This window comes from Haematobia irritans, chromosome 1, assembly GCF_050003625.1.
Source record: "Haematobia irritans isolate KBUSLIRL chromosome 1, ASM5000362v1, whole genome shotgun sequence".
Lineage (NCBI taxonomy): Eukaryota > Metazoa > Arthropoda > Insecta > Diptera > Muscidae > Haematobia > Haematobia irritans.
Genome location: NC_134397.1, coordinates 259,988,462 through 260,011,407, shown reverse-complemented (window position 1 = coordinate 260,011,407; position 22,946 = coordinate 259,988,462). Strand labels below are relative to the sequence as shown.

At 33.6% G+C, this 22,946-nt stretch overlaps 2 protein-coding genes across 2 annotated transcripts in view; one reads left to right on the top strand and one right to left on the bottom strand.

The window, feature by feature from the left end:
- Positions 1–22,946, bottom strand: part of Ser (protein serrate) — a 177,451-nt gene that overhangs the window by 41,574 nt on the left and 112,931 nt on the right. Inside the window, exons 11-12 of the mRNA XM_075290884.1 lie at positions 3,797–3,944; positions 3,496–3,630 (exon numbers count right to left, since the gene is read on the bottom strand). Of these exons, the coding sequence (XP_075146999.1) occupies positions 3,496–3,630; positions 3,797–3,944 (283 nt within the window). The remainder of the gene's footprint in view (positions 1–3,495; positions 3,631–3,796; positions 3,945–22,946) is intronic.
- On the top strand, positions 9,267–16,866 carry LOC142221235 (uncharacterized). Its single transcript, XM_075290893.1, has 2 exons — positions 9,267–9,434; positions 16,159–16,866. Exons 1-2 carry the CDS (start codon positions 9,328–9,330, stop codon positions 16,607–16,609), a joined length of 558 nt encoding a protein of 185 aa, XP_075147008.1. The 5' UTR covers positions 9,267–9,327; the 3' UTR covers positions 16,610–16,866.

Below are 22,946 nucleotides of genomic sequence, written 5' to 3'. Positions count from 1 at the left end.
AAGAAATTAGACCCAAATTGAATCACCTCACCCAGCCAGATCTTACTAGAGACTATGGAAATGTGGATTAGCCAACACTGAAACATATGTATAGTCAGGCTTGTAGGATGGGTATCTGGCATTTTCTTTTCAATAGCATAATAATACCAATTCCTTAATCTTCATGTCCAATTAGCTCGCATTTAAAATTGTAATTAATGTAAAGTAATTGATTTGGACGAAAAACCAGCCTGCGTTGATATCAGGCTGACATAAAAATATTAATTAATACAATCATTCATTTATTACATTTTTTGTGGTTTTTATTATATAATTAATTGTTCTAATTAACAACTTAATAAAAAACAAGTATATACGGCCCTAAGTTCGGCCAGGCCGAATCATATGTACCCTCCACCGTGGATTGCATGGAAACTTGAACTAAAACACTATCATCCAAAATCCAATTACTTGGGTTGCGGTAACACACCGTCTTCTCAATTGTAAGTTAGTCTATACGGGGTATATATTAAACAAAAAAAGACCGAATAAATACGTATATAATTTAGTTTGACAAAATTTTCTATAGAAATAAAATTTTGACAAAATTTTCTATAGAAATAAAATTTTGACAACATTTTCTATAGCAATAAAATTTTAAAAAAATTTTTTATAGAAATAAAATTTTGATAAAATTTTCTGTAGCAATAAAATTTTGACAAATTTTCTTTAGAAATAGAATCTTGATAAAATTTTCTGTAGCAATAAAATTTTGACAAATTTTCCATAGTAATAAAATTTTGACAAAATTTTCTATAGAAATAACATTTTGGTAGATTATTCTTGGGGATCGGCTATATATATAACTATAGACCGATATGGACCAATTTTGGCATGGTTGTTAGCGGCCATATACTAGCACAATGTACCAAATTTCACAACGTACTAAATTTTAACCGGATCGGATGAATTTTGGTGCTCCAAGAGCTCCGGAGGTCAAATCTGGGGATCGGTTTATATGGGGGCTGTATATAATTATAGACCGATGTGGACTAATTTCTGCATGGTTGTCAGATACCATATACTAACACCATGTACCAAATTTCGGATGAAATTTGCTTCTCTTAGAGGATCCGCAAGCCAAATCGGGAGAACGGTTTATATGGGGGCTATATTTAATTATGGACCGTTGTGGACCAATTTTTGCGTAGTTGTTAGAGACCATATACTTACACCATGTACCAAATTTCAACCGGATCGGATGAAATTTGCTTCCCTTCGAGGCTCCGCAAGCTAAATCTGGGGATCGGTTTATATGGGGCTATATATAATTATGGACCCACATGAACCAATTTTTGCATGGTTGTTAGAGACCATATCCTACCACCATGTACCAAATTTCAACCGGATAGGATGAATTTTGCTCCTCCAATAGGCTCCGCAAGCCAAATACCATCCGAACTACATCAATAATAACTTCTTGTGCCAAGTTTCAAGTCGATAGCTTGTTTTTCGTTAATTAAGTCCTCATCGATGGGGTTACCCCATCGAAGTGGACTTAATTAATTTTTGACCTGATTTAATTTAAAAAGTTTAACTAAATAATTAATTGATTGATTGATTTTTCTAATCGACATCTATTAAATTTTTAATTGAATTGAATTGAAAAAAAATTGATTTTGGCAATCAACTTCAATTAAAATTGAATAAAATCAATTAAAAATTAATTGATATTTTCAAATCAAATCAATTAATTTTTTGATCAAATATTTTTTATACCCAAGTAAAACTGTGATTGATACTATTATTTTGAAGATTTCAATTAAACAGTTAATTGGATCAATTAATTTCGTGATTGAATGTAGTGTAGTGAAGCTTCTCAGGCTCAAAGAAGGCACGGAGGATATAAGGTCGGTAGTATGCAATTCCAGTCCACTATATCTATAGCTATCTTTCGTTCCACAATCCAACAACAAAGGATAAATGCCTGGGACATCTGTTGGCATCCTCGGAAGGAATATGATCACTTCAAACCTGTTTCAAGAGCAAAATGTTTTTTTAGATGATGACCATGTATCATGTTTATGGCAAAAATTTTGCTTTCCCGCCAAACATAACATGCTCTCCGAAATCAGATACACAGACAAAAAGTAAACTGTATTATATCTACAATGATCTACCTCGAGCGAGAATTGAACTAAATTATACTCCACATTTTGGGGTGTCCACAAAGCTTTGGAAAAACCAGGAAAATTTAATGCCCTGTTGTACTTTCTAACTACAGTTCACAACCTCCCATAGAAGAAAAAATGAACTAAAATTAAAGATTAAAATCATTGGCGCCATGACCATTTTAACCATACTGCAGTTTATCCTTCCTAAATTTGGGAATCGTACGGAAATTTTCTTTTGCGTTAGTTCATATTGAACTTAATGTGTATGATCATTGAACTTTATACCCACATTTAGGTCATAAAAAAAAATTTGGGACATACTTAACAAATGGTAAATTTCATTGAGTTGTAGAAAATTCGAAATATATAATAAAATTTAACTACAAACAAATATTGTTTCCAATAACAATAATTTAAATTTAGCGTTAGTTTAACTACGGATTTTTTTCAGTGAACATAATTTCCGAGAAAATAAGATGGATGCGACAAACATGTTACATGGTCACTCACCATCCAAAAATAACATTTTGCTCTTGAAATATATTTGAGGTGACCATATTCCTTCTCTGGGAGCACCGTTGAAAATCTTTTGGTGTACAGCCATGTTTACCATTTCAACGCCATAGCTCTCAAATACTGTCTGTAAATGGCAATAATCATCTACAGAACAAGGACTACAGCAAATTATAATCATACTTTATTAAGAATTTGTATATGCTTCGCCAAAACAAAAAATATCACACTTTTAAAACGAAAGACTTAAGACCCAAGCGTTAGGCGCCAAACATCACACGTTTAAATAAGCCTTCCTGCGAAATATATTGGTAGAAACTCGAGATGTTTCTTAATTGGTCTATTAGAAATACAAGAAAAGTTTCACTTCAATGCTTTAACATAAACAATTTTCTAGATGATTGAATTTCACAAGAACAGACACCATCGACACCATAAAATACTACAAAAAAAAAAATTGTTTAAGAAAATAAAAATTCGTTAGAAATTGAAATTTTTTAAAAATAAGTGTCAAGATTAGTTTCTGAATCCCATATCATCGAAAAAAAAATATGGATTGTTCATCCTTGAAGATATCTGTGAAGTATATGGTAAATGTCTGAATATATTATGAATTAATTAATTTTCTTTAATTTATATTGAGAATAAATCTAAAGCATAGAGGAAGGAAAGTCATCATACTCATTAAAAATCATGTTTTTTGATTTTTATTTTGTTTTGTTAACCCAATAACAAATGATTTCACCTATAAAATTCTCACACTCGTAACACACGCACACACATACACGAAAAGCAAAACATAGATACAATTCAAATTTCGCATACTCACTTTGTTCACAAAAGGTGCCCGTATAACCAGTATGGCATTTACAAAATGTGCCTCCATCAACCATTTCACATGTGCCATGCCCCGAACATGGCAAATTTTTTGATGTATTAATGATGGGATTTGCAAAGCATCCATCTGCAATTATGTTCGATTATTAATCAAATGTTTTAATTTTTGCTCTGTTTCTCTGCAGAAGAGTTCATTAATCAATGAAAACTTGTATTCTGCTTGAAATCGCTTTTAAATTCGATCGACATAATTATTGATGAAGTATTGGCAGATAAGGTGGGGGGATACATACCATTACATTGCGGTTGATTACAAAGCGGTCGAATTTGTTCACAATGTTTGCCAGCTCGACCTGGTGGGCAATGGCAGTAATAGCTGCCTGGTGTATTTAAGCATCGTCCCTCTAGGCACGGTGATGGGGTGCAGTGGTCATTGGCTTCCTGAAAGATGAACAAATGGTTGGATCCAATTAAAAAATTAATTGATGTTGATGGCAAAATTCAATTATTTTTATACCCCCCATCATAGAATGGTGGTGGGGGTATAATAAGTTTGTCATTCCGTGTGTAATACATCAAAATATCGATTTCCGACTATATAAAGTATATATATATATTCTTGATCAGGGAGAAATTCTAAGACGATATAAGCATGTCCGTTTTTCGAGAAATTCTAAGACAATATAATCATGTCCGTTTGTCCGTCTGTCTGTCTGTCTGTCTGTCTGTCTGTCTGTTGTAATCACGCTACAGCCTTCTATAATGGCGTCCTATGGTCTTGAAATTTGGCACAAATTCCTATGGTCTTGAAATTTGGCACAAATTCGTGGAATTCTAGAGGTATTTGAGGAACATTAAGAGGTGGTGAGTATTGGTCCATGTTTTGGTATAGTCCCCATATAGACCTAACTCCCCAATTTTTTTCTAGGACTTCTGGAATCCGGCTGACCACAAATAGTCAGCCGAATATGGCATGTATCGACCTATGTTTTAGTATTGCCTCCACATAGACCGATCTCCAGATTTAACTCCTTGGGCTTCTAGAAACCGATGTTTCTGTATCGCATTTATTTTTACCGGTCCGTTTGGTAAGACATCGATATAGACCGATTTAACTTCTTGAGGGTACACCCAAAGAAAAAGTATTTTCCTCCGGAATGAAATTACAGACAAACGAAATTCCCCTTTCGTATAAAGTATTTTCGTTTAGAGTAAACTAATCCGAATTTTTGATAAGCGATTCAACGATTGTCTCTAAAATGTGTGTCAAAAGAAAACTTTGCTTGTCTAAAAATTCGTTCCTCAGAAAAGAAAACACTTCTTTCAGGGTATAACAGGCGCACTGATCATGAAAATTGCTTGAAACTGAAAGTAAAATTTCCAGATTTTACTCACCGTATTCATTTAAATTAAGGGCGAAAAAATCTACAGATTTAAGATTTCAAATCAAGGCGTTATTTCATCATATACACGATATGTTTATGATTTCTCTAAAACTCAAAACAAAATTGGTTCTCATAAATCCAGAATCTGATCTAGTCTTCATAGGTAGAATCTGATATTATCTTATATTATCAAGAAACCCGCTACGACGAAGAGTTTTCAAAGTAAACTCTTATATTTTATTGATGGTGGTGGGTATTTAAGATCCGGCCCGGCCGAACTTACTGCTGTATATACTTGTTTTGAATTAAAAACGTGACTATTTCCGTCTGTCCGTCTGTCTGTCTGTCTGTTGTAATCACGCTACAGCCTTCTATAATGGCGTCCTATGGTCTTGAAATTTGGCACAAATTCGTTTTTGGTTTGCAGGCAGGTCAAGTTCGAGGATGGGCTATAACCGATAAGTTTTGATATAGTCCCCATATAAACCGACTTCTCGATTTGGAGTCGTGGGCTTATAAAAACCGTACACGCAAAGAAAAAAACGTTTGGAAAACGTGTATCGAAAACGTTTTTCTTTTGTTAGAGTTTTTTGAATTGCTCTAAAATTTTAAACTTTTATCACCAAAAAATTCGTTTGTTACAAAATTTTTATTTTTTCAATAAAAAGAGTTATTTTTGAAACAACAACACAGTCCATTTTGTTTATATCAAACACTGTTCTTTTCTGACTTTAGGTCTTTAATAAGACATATTTTACAGTTCAAAATTTAATATAGTACAATGTAATGTTGAACATTTTTTCGGAATCTTCCGAACATATCTGGAATATATGTAAAAAAAAAAAAAAAAAAAACGTTGGTCGACGCAGAGATCGAACCCACGACCCTTGGCATGCAAGTCGGACGTAGCAACCACTGCTCCACGGTGCCAAACTAAATGTTTGTTTCTGTTAAATAAACTTTGTTTATTCGGTTCGTGGGCGCCGCAAGCTATGCTATATAAATATAACTTATATGGATATTTATCTATTGATGACCATAACAGGTACATAGCTCAGTGGTTAGTGTGTTGGCTTACAAAGTGCATGGTCCGCGGTTCGATTCTCCGTCCAGGCGAAAGGTAAAAAAAAATGTATAAAATTGTATAATTTCTTCTACATTGTTGGTATTACAGGAAAAGGTGTTAAGAACTAAAAAACCTCGTGGATGTGAGAAAGATGTGAGGGAAAATGCAATTAGAAAAAAATGTTTTTTTTTTGAGTTAGTCTTTATGAAATTGATTTTACATCCTGGAAAAGAATAAACGTTTATCACAAAAAGTATATACTTTTCTTCCAAATACGCTTCCTTACAGCGAAAAGCAAATGAGAAACGAACTTTTTTTGTCTAAAATTTCGTTTGGGAGGAAAGAATTATTTTTTTGCGTGTAGTTTTTATCCAATTTGCCTGAAATTGAAAATCTAGAAAATCCTGTTTTTGCTTCTTGGGCGTCTAGAAACTGTCTTTTCTATCCGATTTGCCAGAAATTGAAAATCTAGAGGTATTTTAGGACCATAAAGTGGTTCGTATCGGTCCATGTTTTGGTATAGCCGCCATATAGACCGATCTCTCGATTTTTATTCTAGAGGTTTTTTGGGACCACAAATAGGTGTGAGGAAATTGAGGTGTATCGGTCAATTTTACTTCTTGGGCGTCTAGAGACTATATTTTCTAGCCGATTTTCTTGACATTGAAAATCTAGAGGTATTTTGAGATCACAAATAGGTGTGTCGCAAATGGTGCCTATCGGTCGATGTTTTGGTATAGCCTCCATATAGACCTATCTCCCGACTTTATATCTGGGGCTTCTAGAATCCGTAGTTTTTATCGAATTCGTCCGAAAGTAGAATTCTAGAGGTATTTGAGGAACATTAAGAGGTGGTGAGTATTGGTCCATATTTTGGTATAGTCCCCATATAGACCTAACTCCCCAATTTCTTTCTAGGACTTCTGGAATCCAGCTGACCACAAATAGGTCAGCCGAATTTGGCATGACTCGACCTGGAAACCGTAGTTTCTGTATCGCATTTATTTTTACCGGTCCGTTTGGTAAGGTATCGATATAGACTGATTTAACTTCTTGAGGGTACACCCAAAGAACAAATATTTTCCTCCGGAATGAAATTTCAGACAAACGAAATTCCCCTTTCGTATAAAGTATTTTCGTTTAGAGCAACCTAATCCGAATTTTTGATAAGCGATTCAACGATTGTCTCTAAAATGTGTGTCAAAAGAAAACTTTGCTTGTCTAAAATTTCGTTCCTCAGAAAAGAAAACACTTCTTTCAGGGTATAACAGGCGCACTGATCATGAAAATTGCTCGAAACTCAAAGTAAAATTTCCAGATTTTACTCATCGTATTCATTTAAATTAAGGGCGAAAAATCTACCAATTTAAGACTTCAAATCAAGGCGTTATTTCATTATATAGACGTTATGTTTATGATTTCTCTAAAACTCAAACAAAATTGGTTCTCATAAATCCAGAATCTGATCTAGTCTTCATAGGTAGAATCTGATATTATCTTATATTATCTTATATTATCAAGAAACCCGCTACGACGAAGAGTTTTCAAAGTAAACTCTTATATTTTATTGATGGTGGTGGGTATGGTACACGCAAAAAAATAATTCTTTCCTCCCAAACGAAATTTTAGACAAACAAAGTTCGTTTCTCATTTGCTTTTCGCTGTAAGGAAGTGTATTTGGAAGAAAAGTGTCTAAACATAATAGTTTAGACTTAAAAACTATTTGTCATAAATATATGTACGATACTGAATTGAATAATTGTCATGAATTTTATAGTTGTAAAAACACTGTTCTCTATTGTGAATTATTGAAATATTTATAAGATGTTTCGTGGATGGTACATGAATTTTTTAACACTCACTTGGTTCTTAGACTTACTTAGGTGAGCACACAAAGCATCCCAATAAATCAACCACAAAACCTAATTCTCACTCTCTTTTCATTTCCCAATTATTTGCCCATAATATCTTTTGTGTGAGATATTGTGTCTGGCAAGGGTTTCCAGCATTGATCTCTCTTCTTTTCATTGAAGTTCTTCGCCGTCTTCGACCATCACCAATTACAGTCCACTTCCCCTCAAGACATCGGTCAAAGCACCTCCTAACCACCAAGCACTTTGCAGCTTTCGTCCCGATTCTCCCCCGAGAGTAAACATGGTCCTTTCGAAAAGAGAAATTTCCAGGCAGCGAAGTTCTACATCGACGGGAAGAGCGGATTCCAGGTAAACTTTGATAAAAAACGAAACAATGAAAACAGTCGTAAAAAACCATTATAAAGGTCAGACTTACAAAACGGTAGTTCTTATCGATCGTTAAACGGATATTTATTAAAGCGCAATTAAAACGTATTATCAAAATTCGTTCGGAAAATTATTTTATGGAAAGTATAAAAAATTACATTATTGAAATTATAAATTTTTCTCAATTTAAAGACGAGCTTCGTGATTTGCAAAAATTGAAATAATCTATGTATATGATACGGAAAACTAAAAGAAATATTAAAAATACGATAAAAATTCTCCGCCAACGTAAAAATACAAATTTTATCGGTTCATAATTTATATATTGCTGAAAAATATAACATGTGCTAGATAATTAATTTGTGGCAAAAATGTCAATGTAATCTCATAAATATTATATTTTGAGATCATTTCCAAAATAATCATCATAATTTTAAAAATCATCAGAAAATGCATAGAAAACTGGAAAACAACATATAACATAACATAACCTCGAAAGCTTGTTCAAAAAATTGTCATATGAAATCACATTGTATTAAAAAGAAAAAAAAAAACTCAAAGTCAGAAATTTGTTGCAGAAATCCTGTTATAATTTGCAAATTTTTTGCATAAAATTTACAGTTATAATTCCCAAAATATTGTTATTTTTCATTGTCTTGCCCTTACATTTATAAATACATATTTTCTGAATTCCGTCATTACACCCAATTTCTCAATGTTTCAAAACAGTTACAGAAATAAACAAGTGCAACAATTTTTATTGTTTACCCAAATTCTTAAATTATCCTCGCATTTGTTTTGGCATTTTCATTATTATCTCGTCTTTACACTACTTTCTTAACAACAAGAATTTCGCCGAAATCTTTACAGAAAAGAAACGTCAAAAAAAAAAAAAAAATAATAATAAATAAGTAAATAAATAAAAAAGGAAATGTGCAACAAGAAAGATGTATATGACGAAATTTGTAGAGAACAGTGGTCCAGTGATTTAAAAAATCTGCATCTAAACGCAGGATTCCTACCAATTTAAAACAAATATTATTTAAAGACTACATACTGTGGAATAAGATTCAATAATTTAATTTAGCGAAAATCTGATCGATTGTGCAAAAATTTGATTATCGATTTTTTGAATGTTGTTTCTAATTTTGATAAAAACGATTTGTAAGTCGGCTTTAAGCGGATTTTCGGGATTCGAGGAAAAAATAAATAAATATAAATTGTACGAGCATTGTGGAATGTAAGTCATTTGTCAAAATTAGCATTTTGTAATAAATTACTAACACATACTACCCCACATTCTCTTCGATGTAAAACTATGATAATTATGCAGCTCACCCTCTGCCTTCAAAAATAAGAGTACAAATAGAAGAGCGTATTAACTACGACATACTTTCTCTTAAACGCATTGCTAACAATATCATTACGCTCACTCACACACACATTGGATTTTCCAAGAGAGAGTACGCACAGTACATCGATTACAGAAAATTATCGAAACAACATACAATCTGTATGCATCAAAAAACTTCAATTAGAAGTTAACGGTTTATGCTCATATGAGGCAACAATTAAATCTTTTTAATTATATTTATGCCGAAATATCGATATTTTTGTTAAAACCCAAGTTTAAATGGGAATACTCCCAAGTTGGATGAAATTAGAAATGGTTTTCTAATCAATGAAAATATGGAGAACGTTATATTTTAATGATCCCTCAGATTTACTACTAACCCCACTAATCTTTATTTAAAAATAATTTTCTCAATATTATTTATTTATATGATTTGAAACAAATTTAAAAAATTGAAGTTTATGCTGTTTTCGATTTGCTTCAAAATTCTCTTGGGATTTTAAATTACGCAAACAAGTTCAAAAAGTATATATTCGTGGCGTAATGTCTCTGTGAAACAAAAGTGATATAATGTAGAATCATTGGTTTGAAAATTTGTTTACCATAAATTTTATCTCCAAGTGTATCTAAAAAATTTTAAAATTTCGCTTGTCTAGGCTATAAATGCCATAAAAAATCTGTCCCCTCAAGGATTTACAAATAATCCTTTAACTGCCATAAAGAGGTTGTCCACTCAAGGATTTACAAATAATCCTTTAGCTACGAATGCTACAATAAAAAGGATTTGCAATTAATCCTGTAGCTTAAAACACTATAATCTATCTATCTTTTTTCTCCACCTGGATTATAATCAAGTTAGTTTGTTGCATTTGAAATTTACGACGAATATATTACTATAAAATAATTTCATTACAAAGGGTTTACAATCAACTTAAAATTTTACGAATATACTCATTTGCTGTATATAGCTTGTCTCACGTTTCAATTCTGTAGGATTGCCATTGAGCACCAAAACAAAAAGGGAAAAAGCTTAATATTGTTACGAAAAGTGGCTTGATTTGTAACCCACGGTTTGATTTCTTTTCCGCAAAGTGTTTCATTCTACTGTAGCTTAAAAGTTTGTCATATTATTAAGTTCATCTATGTCCAATATCGAGTCTCGCGTCAATATGTTAGACCCCTCACAAAATAACGACTCTGCCCCAAGTGGATCATCCTCCAAGACCCACGGGGAAAATTCTACTTCGAGATCTTCAAGGTTTTACGAAAAATTTCTTTTTGGCTATAATCACCTCATTAACTTTTGTAAAGTGTACGATGAGATCGATGTTACAAATCTAACAGACTCTGCCATTGAAGTCAGACTAGAAGATTTGGATCAAAGATGGAACAGGCTCCAACGTGACTATGAAGATGTGTTTTTATGCCCAGAGTTTTCCCACACGAAGGAGGCCAAAGAAAATGTTCAAATTAACTTTGATAACTGCGCAGAGGCCTACTATGGAACAAGGTCTAAGATGTTAGATATCTTAAGAATTTCCTCAGTTCCAAATTCCCAAAACGTAACGCTCCGGCGTCCATCAGCTCCAAGAGAGCTTTCACAAAATGTCAGTCAATTCTCAGACAACTCAAATGTATGCATTAAAGTTCCCCCATGCGATACAGAGGTATTCAAGGGTAGTTACGAAGAATGGCCTTCATTTCGTGACATGTTCACGGCAGTGTACATGAATCACCCTAAACTCACTCCTGCCCAAAAACTCTACCACTTGAGAAATAAAACGAAAGGTAGTGCCGGTGCTATTGTGAAACGATACCCATTATGTGATGAAAATTTCTCCCATGCTTGGAATGCATTAAAATCGCGCTTTGAAAACAAACGAGTACTGGTGGACAACCAACTTAAGATTTTATTTAACATTCCTGTTGCGAAAACAGAAGATAGTGAGTCACTACAGAAAATTCATTCCACAGTAAACGATTGCTTGTGCACTTTAAAAAGCTTAGCCATAAATGTTGATGATTGGGATCCTATATTGATATACTTGGTATCAACTAAGCTTCCAGAAGAAACCATATCTCAATGGGAACAATCGCTAAAATCCCATCGCGAACTTCCCACTTGGTCTCAAATGGACACATTCTTAATAAATCGATTTGAGGTGGTAGAGCGAATCACTAGTTTCAAATCTGCTAGAGAAGGCCGATCTTTCCCTCCCTCAAACAAGCTCCCCTCGTCTAATAAAGTTCAAATGTATGCATCTCAAGAAAAACTTGAGTCCCCATGTCCATTGTGTAATCAAAAGCACAGTATACGCATTTGTCCAGAATTTCGTAAATTTTCCACCCAAGAAAGGATCGATTTCGTCTTTAGAAATAAGATTTGCAACAATTGCCTGTCTGACACTCACCTAAAATCGAAGTGTAAGAGCAAGTATAGGTGCATGCTGTGCAAAAAGCAACACAACACTCTCTTACATTTAGATCAATCTGATCCTAATATACAAAATTCCAAACCCTTATCTTCTGAGAGCAACATTGCGGCTACTTCTGAAGTAGGAGACAATTTTGATGCACAATCGCCCTCGACATCACGGGCAACATTTTCTCAGGTTCAAGCAAACTTTTCTATGAATAATGAAACGATATTACTTCGTACAGCCTTGGTCGAACTCGAACATCAAGGTGAACTATTCACAATACGAGCATTGATTGACCCGGGATCCCAGAGAACTTTCCTGTCTGAAAGGGTTCGAAATTTATTGAAACTGCCATATCGCAGATCTCTTTTTGAAATAAGTGGAGTTGGTGAAACAACCCAAAAAGCGGATAAGGAATGTGAATTGACACTGTATTGTCCCAGAAATGGTTTTCGGTTTGAAATTTCTGCGATTATTCTTCCCAAGCTCACAAAAAAAATACCTTCTGTTTCTTTTAACGTCGCATACTCCAAGGAGCTCAGAGAATTGGACTTAGCTGATCCCCATTTTAATAAATCGTCCAATATTGATTTGATTCTCGGAAATGACTCAGAAAGATTCATAAACATAGAAGGTATAAAGAAAAATATTTGTGGACAGGCATCCGCTTATAACACCATCTTTGGATGGGTACTCAGCGGTCCCATGGCAACACACATATCCATGTTCACAACAAATGTTGTCCCTTACGAGGACAAGAAAATTAGCGATATTCTTAGGAAGTTTTGGGAAATCGAGGAAATTCCCTCTGACCCAATTTGTTCGGATGAGGACAAATATTGTCAACATTTTTATTCATCTACTACAACTCGTGATTCTGATGGCCGATATATAGTACGGCTCCCGTTCAAACAAGACTTTCCCGATGCGCTATTTCTAGGCTCGTCACGTTTTCTCGCTCTAGGGCAATATTCAAGATTAGAAAGAACATTGTCCGCTAACTCAGAGCTCCAAAAGGAATACCATGCTGTTCTCAATGAATATATCTCATTGAATCACATGGAAGAAACTTCCTCCCAAGAAATTGCTACCATGGGTAAATTTTCCTCATATTACCTCCCACATCACGCGGTAGTGCGACCTGAACATAGGTCTACTAAAGTAAGGGTTGTTTTCAACGCCTCCCGCAAAACTAAGTCCGGAGTTTCTCTAAATAATGTGCTCTACACGGGTCCCACTCTCCAAACAGATTTGATATCTACAATCCTCAATTGGAGGAGATACAAGTTTGTGTTTAGTGGAGATATTCAAAAAATGTACCGTCAAATAAAGGTACACCCCGCAGATAGGCCATATCAACGCATTTTATTTCAACCAAATAAAAATGGTCCTATTAAAGATTATCAATTGAATACAGTTACGTTTGGTGTAAACTGTGCCCCCTTTCTAGCAATAAGCACTTTACAGCAATTAGCCACCGACTGTGAAGCCCAGTTTCCAACCGTATCAAAAATATTGCGTAAAGAGACTTATGTTGACGACATTTTGTCCGGGGGTTTCTCAATCGAAGAGGCTTTAAAGGCACAGAAAGATCTGATTGCGGTTCTCAAATCTGCTGGGTTCCCATTGAAAAAGTTTACGGCAAATAACTCGGATTTACTTACCAAACTTCCCAAAGAAGATCTATATGACTTAGATTTTTTACGTTTCTCTGAGAAAAGTTCAACTAAGACTTTAGGCATAAAGTGGAATGCGCTTCTAGACCACTTTTCCTATACATATGTTCCACCACAACCAGATTCAAACCCAACCAAGCGCAAAATACTATCTATTGTAGCGCAGTTATTTGATCCCGCTGGTTGGATAACGCCTGTTGTAATTCGGTCGAAAATCCTCATGCAGCAACTCTGGCTGGAGGGTACCGAGTGGGATGAACCAATTAATCCCGATTCTCTAACTAACTGGGAAACTTTACAACTCGATTTACCCCATATTGAAGACATAAAGATCCCAAGATGGATCCAATTCACTCCAAGTAGTAATATTGAGATACATGGCTTTTGTGACGCATCAAAAGTCGCGTACTGCGCATGCGTGTACGTGAGATGTGAAGTGTCCCCATCTCAGGTTACCTGTAATCTACTAACGGCTAAAAGCAAAGTAGCCCCCTTGAAGACCATAACTCTTCCGAAATTAGAGCTTAATGGTGCTGTACTTTTATCCAAATTAGTGAACTATGTTCTGAAAATTTTCGAAAGCAACGTCAATTCGATAACCCTGTGGACAGACGCATCCATTGTTCTTGGATGGTTGTCAAAGCCCCCCATGTCATGGGAAACCTATGTAGCCAATCGCACTTCTCAAATTCTAGATTTTACTCCGAATGCTAAATGGAGATACGTTTCCACGCACGAAAACCCAGCAGATCTTGGCACGCGCGGCTGCAAACCGCAGGATCTTATGTCCAACACTTTGTGGTGGAATGGACCGAATTGGTTAACAAAATCAGATTCCCATTGGCCCAAGAAAAATCCGTTAACGTTCCCAGAAAGCACTCAGGTTACTACTTGTCACGTTTCTACCAAAGAAGATGACATATTATTCAGATTTTCATCATACACAAGAGCGTTAAGGGTCCTTTCTTACGCTTTCAGATTTTACCACAGAGTTAACCCTCGATTCAAAACCTCAATTAGAATTCCAAGTATCGATTTGAGTCTTGATGAGTTACAATTTGTAAAGACTCGATTAATTATACTCTCCCAAAAGAAATTTCACCCAATAGAGTATGAAACTCTTGTAAATTCTCAACCGATTTCACGTAAGAGCAATTTGTCAACCTTAAACCCGTTCTTAGACTCTAAAAATATTTTACGTGTAAATGGTAGATTGTCTGAGTCATCTCTTCCATATCGAGAGCGTTACCCAATCATACTTCCAGGTAACTCTAGACTATGCTATCTTTATTTACTACACTTACATAATTTTTTGGCTCATGCAGAAAGCAACCAAATGTGTAGGTTTACTCAAACCGAATTTTACATTTCCCGACTCAAACCTAGAGTAAAAAGCATTATTCATAAATGCAAGACATGTATTATTTATAGACATAATCCAGGTTCCCAAATTATGGCACCTCTTCCACCAGAAAGATGCACATTTTCTTCACCATTTCACATCACTGGGGTGGATTTTGCAGGTCCATTTGACCTGAAAAGCTCGACACTTCGGAATTCTCCAATAATAAAAGGCTATGTGTGTGTCTTTGTTTGTTTCGCAACAAAAGCCGTGCATTTGGAAGCTTGCTCCGATCTCTCGTCGGCTGCTTTCGAAGCGGCCTTTTCCCGATTTGTCGGGAGGCGGGGTCTCCCCCATCGGGTGGTTTCCGATAACGGAAGAAATTTTCTTGGCGCAAGCCGGACTCTTTTGAGGGAATTTTCTCAATTTTTGAAAATAACATCAAGGGATATCGCTGAAAGATACTCGATTCACGGATTTGAGTGGAAATTTATCCCACCACATGCACCTCATATGGGCGGCCTATGGGAGGCCGCAGTTAAAAGCTTTAAAATTCATTTCAAAAAGCTTACTGGCTCCCATAAATTCAATTTCGAACAAATATCTACAATACTTGCTCGGATAGAGGGAGTCTTGAATTCTCGCCCAATCTCCGCATTATCTGAGGATCCTACGGACTTAACCGCACTTACCCCAGGTCATTTCCTTAGAGGATCCCCCCTAATGGCACTACCAGAACCCTTGTCCTCCAATATTTCTCTCATAAATAGGTGGCTTAAACTAAAAGCAATCCATCACCAATTCTCAGTTAGATGGAAACAAGATTACCTTAAGTCCCTACAAAAACGCTACAAATGGAAAAATTCTCTTCCAAACCTTAAGAACGGTGACATGGTAATAGTTATGGATGATTTACTTCCTCCAAGCGAATGGTGTTTGGGAAGGATAGAAAAAACGTATATGGGATCCGATAGCAATGTTCGTGTTGCAGATGTACGTACTTCAACCGGAATTCTTAAAAGACCCATATCAAAACTTTGTTATCTCCCATTCTCAAACTCAACAGATGAAAATCAAACAGCATAACAACAACCCATATCAATTTAAGATATATGGTTTTCCATCATATTTTACTTTAAGATACCCCTAACTATTTTTATATTTATTTGCAGAATCTCAACAAGACACCAATTAAAACCTAATGTCTATAAATGTAAATTATGTAACAAGTTCCATGCTTTAAAGGTATGCCCAAAATTTCTGTGGATGACTCCAAGAGAGCGAAAAGCCATGGTACTAGCCGAAGTTTACTGTATTAATTGTTTGGCGCGTAGCCATCGGTTTCGCGATTGCCGATCGCCCAACATGTGCCAAACATGCGGACGGCCTCATCACACCCTTCTACACGCGAGTTATCATCAAAGCAGGGATAGTCAACGGAAGTTACACAATTCCAACAACAATCTATCACAGATTCGAAAACCAATGAAAAATGCATCCACTAATCAGCAGAAAAGAGCGCATAAAGGCAACAGGACTACATCCAAACCGGCTCCAAATCAACAACTTCTCTCGGAAGCCATTAGAGCTCTAGCATCAGTTTTGTGCTCAAGTGAACAATAACTTTTTCTGACCCGGCGGTATGTCTAAACATAATAGTTTAGACTTAAAAACTATTTGTCATAAATATATGTACGATACTGAATTGAATAATTGTCATGAATTTTATAGTTGTAAAAACACTGTTCTCTATTGTGAATTATTGAAATATTTATAAGATGTTTCGTGGATGGTACATGAATTTTTTAACACTCACTTGGTTCTTAGACTTACTTAGGTGAGCACACAAAGCATCCCAATAAATCAACCACAAAACCTAATTCTCACTCTCTTTTCATTTCCCAATTATTTGCCCATAATATCTTTTGTGTGAGATATTGTGTCTGGCAAGGGTTTCCAGCATTGATCTCTCTTCTTTTCATTGAAGTTCTTCGCCGTCTTCGACCATCACCAATTACAGTCCACTTCCCCTCAAGACATCGGTCAAAGCACCTCCTAACCACCAAGCACTTTGCAGCTTTCGTCCCGATTCTCCCCCGAGAGTAAACAAAAAGTATATACTTTTTGTGATAAAGGTTTATTCTTTTCCAGGATGTAAAAACAATTTCATAAAGACTAGCTCAAAAAAACACATTATTTTCTTGCTAATTGCATTGTCCCTCATATCTTTCTCACATCCACGAGGATTTTTAGTTCTTAACACCTTTTCCTGTAATACCAACAATGTAGAAGAAATTATACGATTTTATAAATTTTTAAAATTTTTTTTACCTTTCGCCTGGACGGAGAATCGAACCGCGGACCATGCACATTGTAAGCCAACACACTAACCACTGAGCTATGTACCTGTTATGGTCATCAATAGATAAATATCCATATAAGTTATATTTATATAGCATAGCTTGCGGCGCCCACGAACCGAATAAACAAAGTTTATTTAACAGAAACAAACATTTAGTTTGGCACCGTGGAGCCGTGGTAGCTACGTCCGACTCTCATGCCAAGGGTCGTGGGTTCGATCCCTGCTTCGGCCAAAGTTTTTTTTTTTTTGCTTTTGTTTTTTTTTACATATATTCCAGATATATTCGGAAGATTCCGAAAAAATGTTCAACATTACATTGTACTATATTAAATTTTGAACTGTAAAATGTGTCTTATTAAAGACCTAAAGTCAGAAAAGAACAGTGTTTGATATAAACGAAATGGACTGTGTTGTTATTTCAAAAATAACTTTTTTTATTGAAAAAATAAAAATTTTGTAACAAACGAATTTTTTTGGTGATAAAAGTTTAAAATTTTCGAAGCAATTCAAAAAACTCTAACAAAAGAAAAACGTTTTCGGTACACGTTTTCCAAACGTTTTTTTTCTTTGCGTGTATATACTTGTTTTGAATTAAAAACGCGACTATTTCAATTACTTTCTTATCTGACTTTGTGTTTATAGTTTGATTAAAAAAATGATTGTTTGAAAAAAATTTTATTTCAAAAATGTTTCATTAAAAATTTTCATCACTTTTTTTAAGTGACTTAGTCTTCCGAATTTGATTAAAAAAGTTAATTTTTTAATTAAAAATTTAAAAATTTTCAATCATTGACTTAATTCAGTTAATGCTTCTATCTCGATTAAAAAGTTAATTGTATAAATATAAATATAATAATTGACAAATTTTTCAACTTCAACTTAATTGGAAAACTTAATTGAGAAAACTTTTATTTGTTCGGTCGAAACTGGGATTGAACCCACGACCCTTTGTGTGCAAGACCGACATGCTAAACATTGTAAAACACAGCGGCTCTCATCATTTCTCTAACATGTGAGAGGAGATGCACATCTTCTCCTTCCCTGCTAACACCAAAAGTTTATGTCTTAAGTCTTCAGTTTTTGTTCTCTACGGACAAGCCACATTAATTAAATTCCCCCCCAAAATGAAAAATTTGACACATAGTTAATTATTTATTTCTCTTTTAGTTTCTAATTCTGACAATAAACTTCTGTTCTCCCAAAAAGGAAATTAATTTCATAAACTGTTAATCCCCCCTCTCTGAAAAAACACAATTCAAACTCATTTCCTGTGTGAGAGTGTTTGGTTGGCTCCCGTCTTGCAACAATCGCCACAGGAATATTCAAACTCTAAGACATCTGACATCTATGACTATTCCCCATAGGATCAACCAAAACAATAAAATGCAGATCATTATTTAAAACTAAACCAAAAGACCAAAAGCAACAACAACTACAAATCATGGTCATAAATCGTTAACTAATGGAAATTGTTGTTTTGTATTTATTTTTTGAACATGGACCACAGGCGTGAAGGGCAAGGGGGTGCATTTGATTTGTATATGTGTTGTGTCTTGAATATTTTTTTTTTTTTGGGTTTTCTTAAGGAAGTCAAACGCCATTGATGATTAAGCTATAGTTTGGTGATGATGGAACGCTCCAATTCCTTCAAATGGTCGAAAAGATCTCTCCAAAATCCCTAACTTTACCACACGTACCGTCATCATTTGTAACATAAACTGGGATTTAAAATAAACTACAAAAAAAATTAAATTAAAAAGTCCCCATATAAGAAAAAAAATTAAACAAACACGTGAGAAAATCTTTTGAATTGCCCAAAAAACACAAACTGGAAACAAAAACCCACAAATGAGTATTTGTGGGCTTCTCCTAAAATAGCAAATAACCAAAAATTGTTAGTCACTCTACCAAGCCGTGAAGCTATGAAAGGCTCATGAAGCAAAAGGCCCATACAAATACCCGAAGCCTTCTTATTGATGTGAGGTATAGGGGCATTTTTTCAGTTCAAAATCCCCCAAGAAAAAAAAAACAGTCATTCTCTTTTCTGGACTTTAGCAATGTTGTGTGGAGTTCGGTATGTTTCTTTTTCATATTCTCATCACAATTGATTGCCCGTAATACGATTAGTGTTAAAAGGTATTAAAGCATCAAATTCGTGTGACAGATACGGCTGTATGATACATACAACAACAAAAGACCAGGGCCATGGAAACTCAGAATTTTTTGTTGCTAAGTTACCCGTCGAAGAGAAGCATCACTAAATGCCTTCGCAATAGGGATGACGGCGACAAAATAGTAATTCGTACAGAAAAACGCCCCGTTTTTGAAGTGGTATTAAAATGAATTTTTTTTTTGGAAAAAATTGATATCAGGCTAAATTAAAATAAAAAAGATATTTTATGTTTAGAATTTTAAAAGAAAATTTCCTAAGTTAAATGGAATACAAAGTATATATCAAACATTTTTAAAACTAAACGTGGATATAAATTTCGATTACTGTTCAAATAAGTTGAATGAAGAAGAAAAATTTCGCACGATTTTCAAAACCCTATGGGAAATTGGTGCAAATTGCCACTGACGGACCTATCACAGAACGGGTACCTGTTAGTTGCAATTTTTAAATAGTCGTAATTTATTTACATACTTGCTTGATACTAAAATCTTAGATCCATTAAGATTTTAATATCAAACATTTTCACATTTACGACCATTTTCATGTAGTTCCGTTAGGCTTTAACTGCCAGTTAGCAGAAAGTAAATTGCAAATATCTACTCTTCGGTTAAGTTTAACACAAAAATTTGCGCTAGTTAAGTTCCAAACTGGGATATGGAATATATAGGCAAAATGACAGATGTGTCCATAATAAGTTTTAAAAGTTCGTTAGTTGACGCAATACTAACGGAGCTTCATGAAAATGGGGGTTAGTGACATAAAATTATCAGAATAACCTATTGTTCGACATATTTTAAAAGTTTTTTTTTTTTTAATTTCGGGTTCGATTGGGATGCCCAAATTGAAACAGATTTCTAAGTGTTTGTCTGAGAATGGTTCTTGAGTACCTGTCTATGGGGCGCTCCCATATTGTCCCAGAACTTGTCCTTTGGGATGAGTCCAAGACGCGTCCTAAAATGTAAATTTACCCCGTCAATGACAAACCCATGTTAAAGTGACCGGTCCCTTCCATACGCTTTGACCAGAACTGGGACTGGTCCATACACACCATTTCCCGTAGGGAAATAACAAGAAACGCTGCGTGGTTAATATCGCAGGGATTTTTTCTTTTATTTTAATTCATATTTGGTTTTATGGAAAGGATGAAATATAGTTATTATACGTTATTATGGCAATCTCAAAAAATGGAATACAATTTCAATGTTTCAGGAAGTATGATTTTTTGGCCATATACACAGTCTCACATAAGTTTACATACCCTTGAGGTTTTTACCTTATAACTAAACATGTTTCTTGTTGTTGTTTATAATCCAAACTAAAAACATCTTCTTGAAAATGGACAAATACTTTGTTTTTCAAATTAATTTACAAAATCTAAAGCATATATATGCATATTTTATTATATTTTAATAATTAAAGAAAATACAATTTCTTAAACCGTATGTAAACTTGTGTAAGACTGTGTAACTGTTTACTTTGTTTTGTGCGCAAAATTTTGTTATTTAAACTGGATAGAACTTTTGGATCTTACTCGCGGAGCAATTCAAAAGCCAACAACTGCCTGTGAAATCTTGTTATATAGAAATTATAGAAATTATAGAAATTTCTTTATTTGCAGGGGTTGATGTTTTGATAGATTTTACAAAATCTTCCTCTTTAAATATAATTAAATATAATTTTGACAAAATTTTCTATAGAAATAAATCGATGACAAAAATTTCTATAGAAATACAATGATGACAGAATTATCTATAGAAATAAAATTTTGACAAAATTTTCTAAAGAAATAAAATTTGGACAAAAATTTGCTATGGGATAAAATTTTTACAAAATTTTCTATAGAAACAAAATTATGACAAAATTTTTTTAAAGTAAAATGATGACAAAAATTTCTATAGGAATAAAATTTTGACAAAATTCTCTATAGAAATAAAATTTTAACAAATTTTTCTATAGAAATAAAATGGTGACAAAATTTTCTATAAGTAAAATGATGACAAAAAATTCCATAGGAATACAATTTTGACAAAATTTTCTATTGAAATAAAATGTTGACAAAATTTTCTATAGAAATAAAATTTTGACAAAATTTTCTATAGAAATAAAATTTTGACAACATTTTCTATAGAAATAAACTTTTGACAAAATTTTCTGTAGAAATAAAATTTTGACAAAATTTTCTATAGTAATAAAATTTTGACAAACTTTTCTATAGAAATAAAATTATGACAACATTTTTTATAGAAATAAAATTTTGACAACATTTTCTATAGAAATAAAATTTTGACAACATTTTCTATAGAAATAAAATTATGACAAAATTTTCAATAGAAATTAAATGATGACAACATTTTTTATAAGTAAAATGATGGCAAAAATTTCTATTGGAATAAAATGATGAAAAAATTTTCTATAGGAATAAAATTTTGACAAAATTTTCTATAAAAAAATTGACAAAATTTTCTATAAAAAAAAATTGACAAAATTTTATATATAAATAAAATTTTGACAAAATTTTCTATAGAAATAAAATTTTTCCAAATTTTCTATAGAAATAAAATTTTGCCAAATTTTCTATAGGAATACAGTTTTGACAAAATTTTCTATAGAAATAAAATTTTGACAAAATTTTCTATAGAAACAAAATTATGACAAAATTTTCAATAGAAATTAAACGAAGACAAAATTTTCTATAATTAAAGTGATGACAAAAATTTCTATAGGAATAAAAAGATTACAAAATTTTCTATAGAAATAAAATGTTGACAAATGTTTCAATAGAAATAAAAGTTTAACATAATTTTCTGTAGAAATAAAATTTTGACAAAATATTCTATAGAAATAGAATTTTAACAAAATTTTCTTTAAAAATAAAATTTTGACAACATTTTCTATAGACATAAAATTTTGACAACATTTTCTATGGAAATAAAATTTTAACAAAATTTTCTATAGAAAAAAATGTTGACATAGTTTCCTATAGAAATAATTGTTTTTTTGTTTTAAATTTGGTAGATTTTTGGTTGTTTTTTTTTCGTACATTTTTTTTTTTTGCACCAGTGGCAACCGTGTATGCTTAGCACGCAACTGAAATATTTAGTTCTGATTTTATTATTATTTAATTTTAGCAATTTAGGCCTAACTTATTTTTGAAATAAAACTCTTGTTATACCCACCACCATAGAATGGTGGTGGGTATAATAAGTTTGTCATTCCGTTTGTAACACATCGAAATATCGATTTCCGACTATATAAAGTATATATATTCTTGATCAGGGGGAAATTCTAAGACGATATAACGATGTCCGTCTGTCTGTCTGTCTGTCTGTTGTAATCACGCTACAGTCTTCAATAATGAAGCAATCGTGCTGAAATTTCGCACAAACTCGTCTATTGTCTGCAGGCAGGTCAAGTTCGAAGATGGG

Coding starts and splice junctions, on each gene's coding strand:
- LOC142221235 (XM_075290893.1), top strand. CDS start 9,328: ATGTTGTTTCTAATTTTGATAAAAACGATTTGTAAGTCGGCTTTAAGC. Junction 9,435..16,158: donor TTGTACGAGCATTGTGGAAT/GTAAGTCATTTG, acceptor ATTTATTTGCAG/AATCTCAACAAGACACCAAT.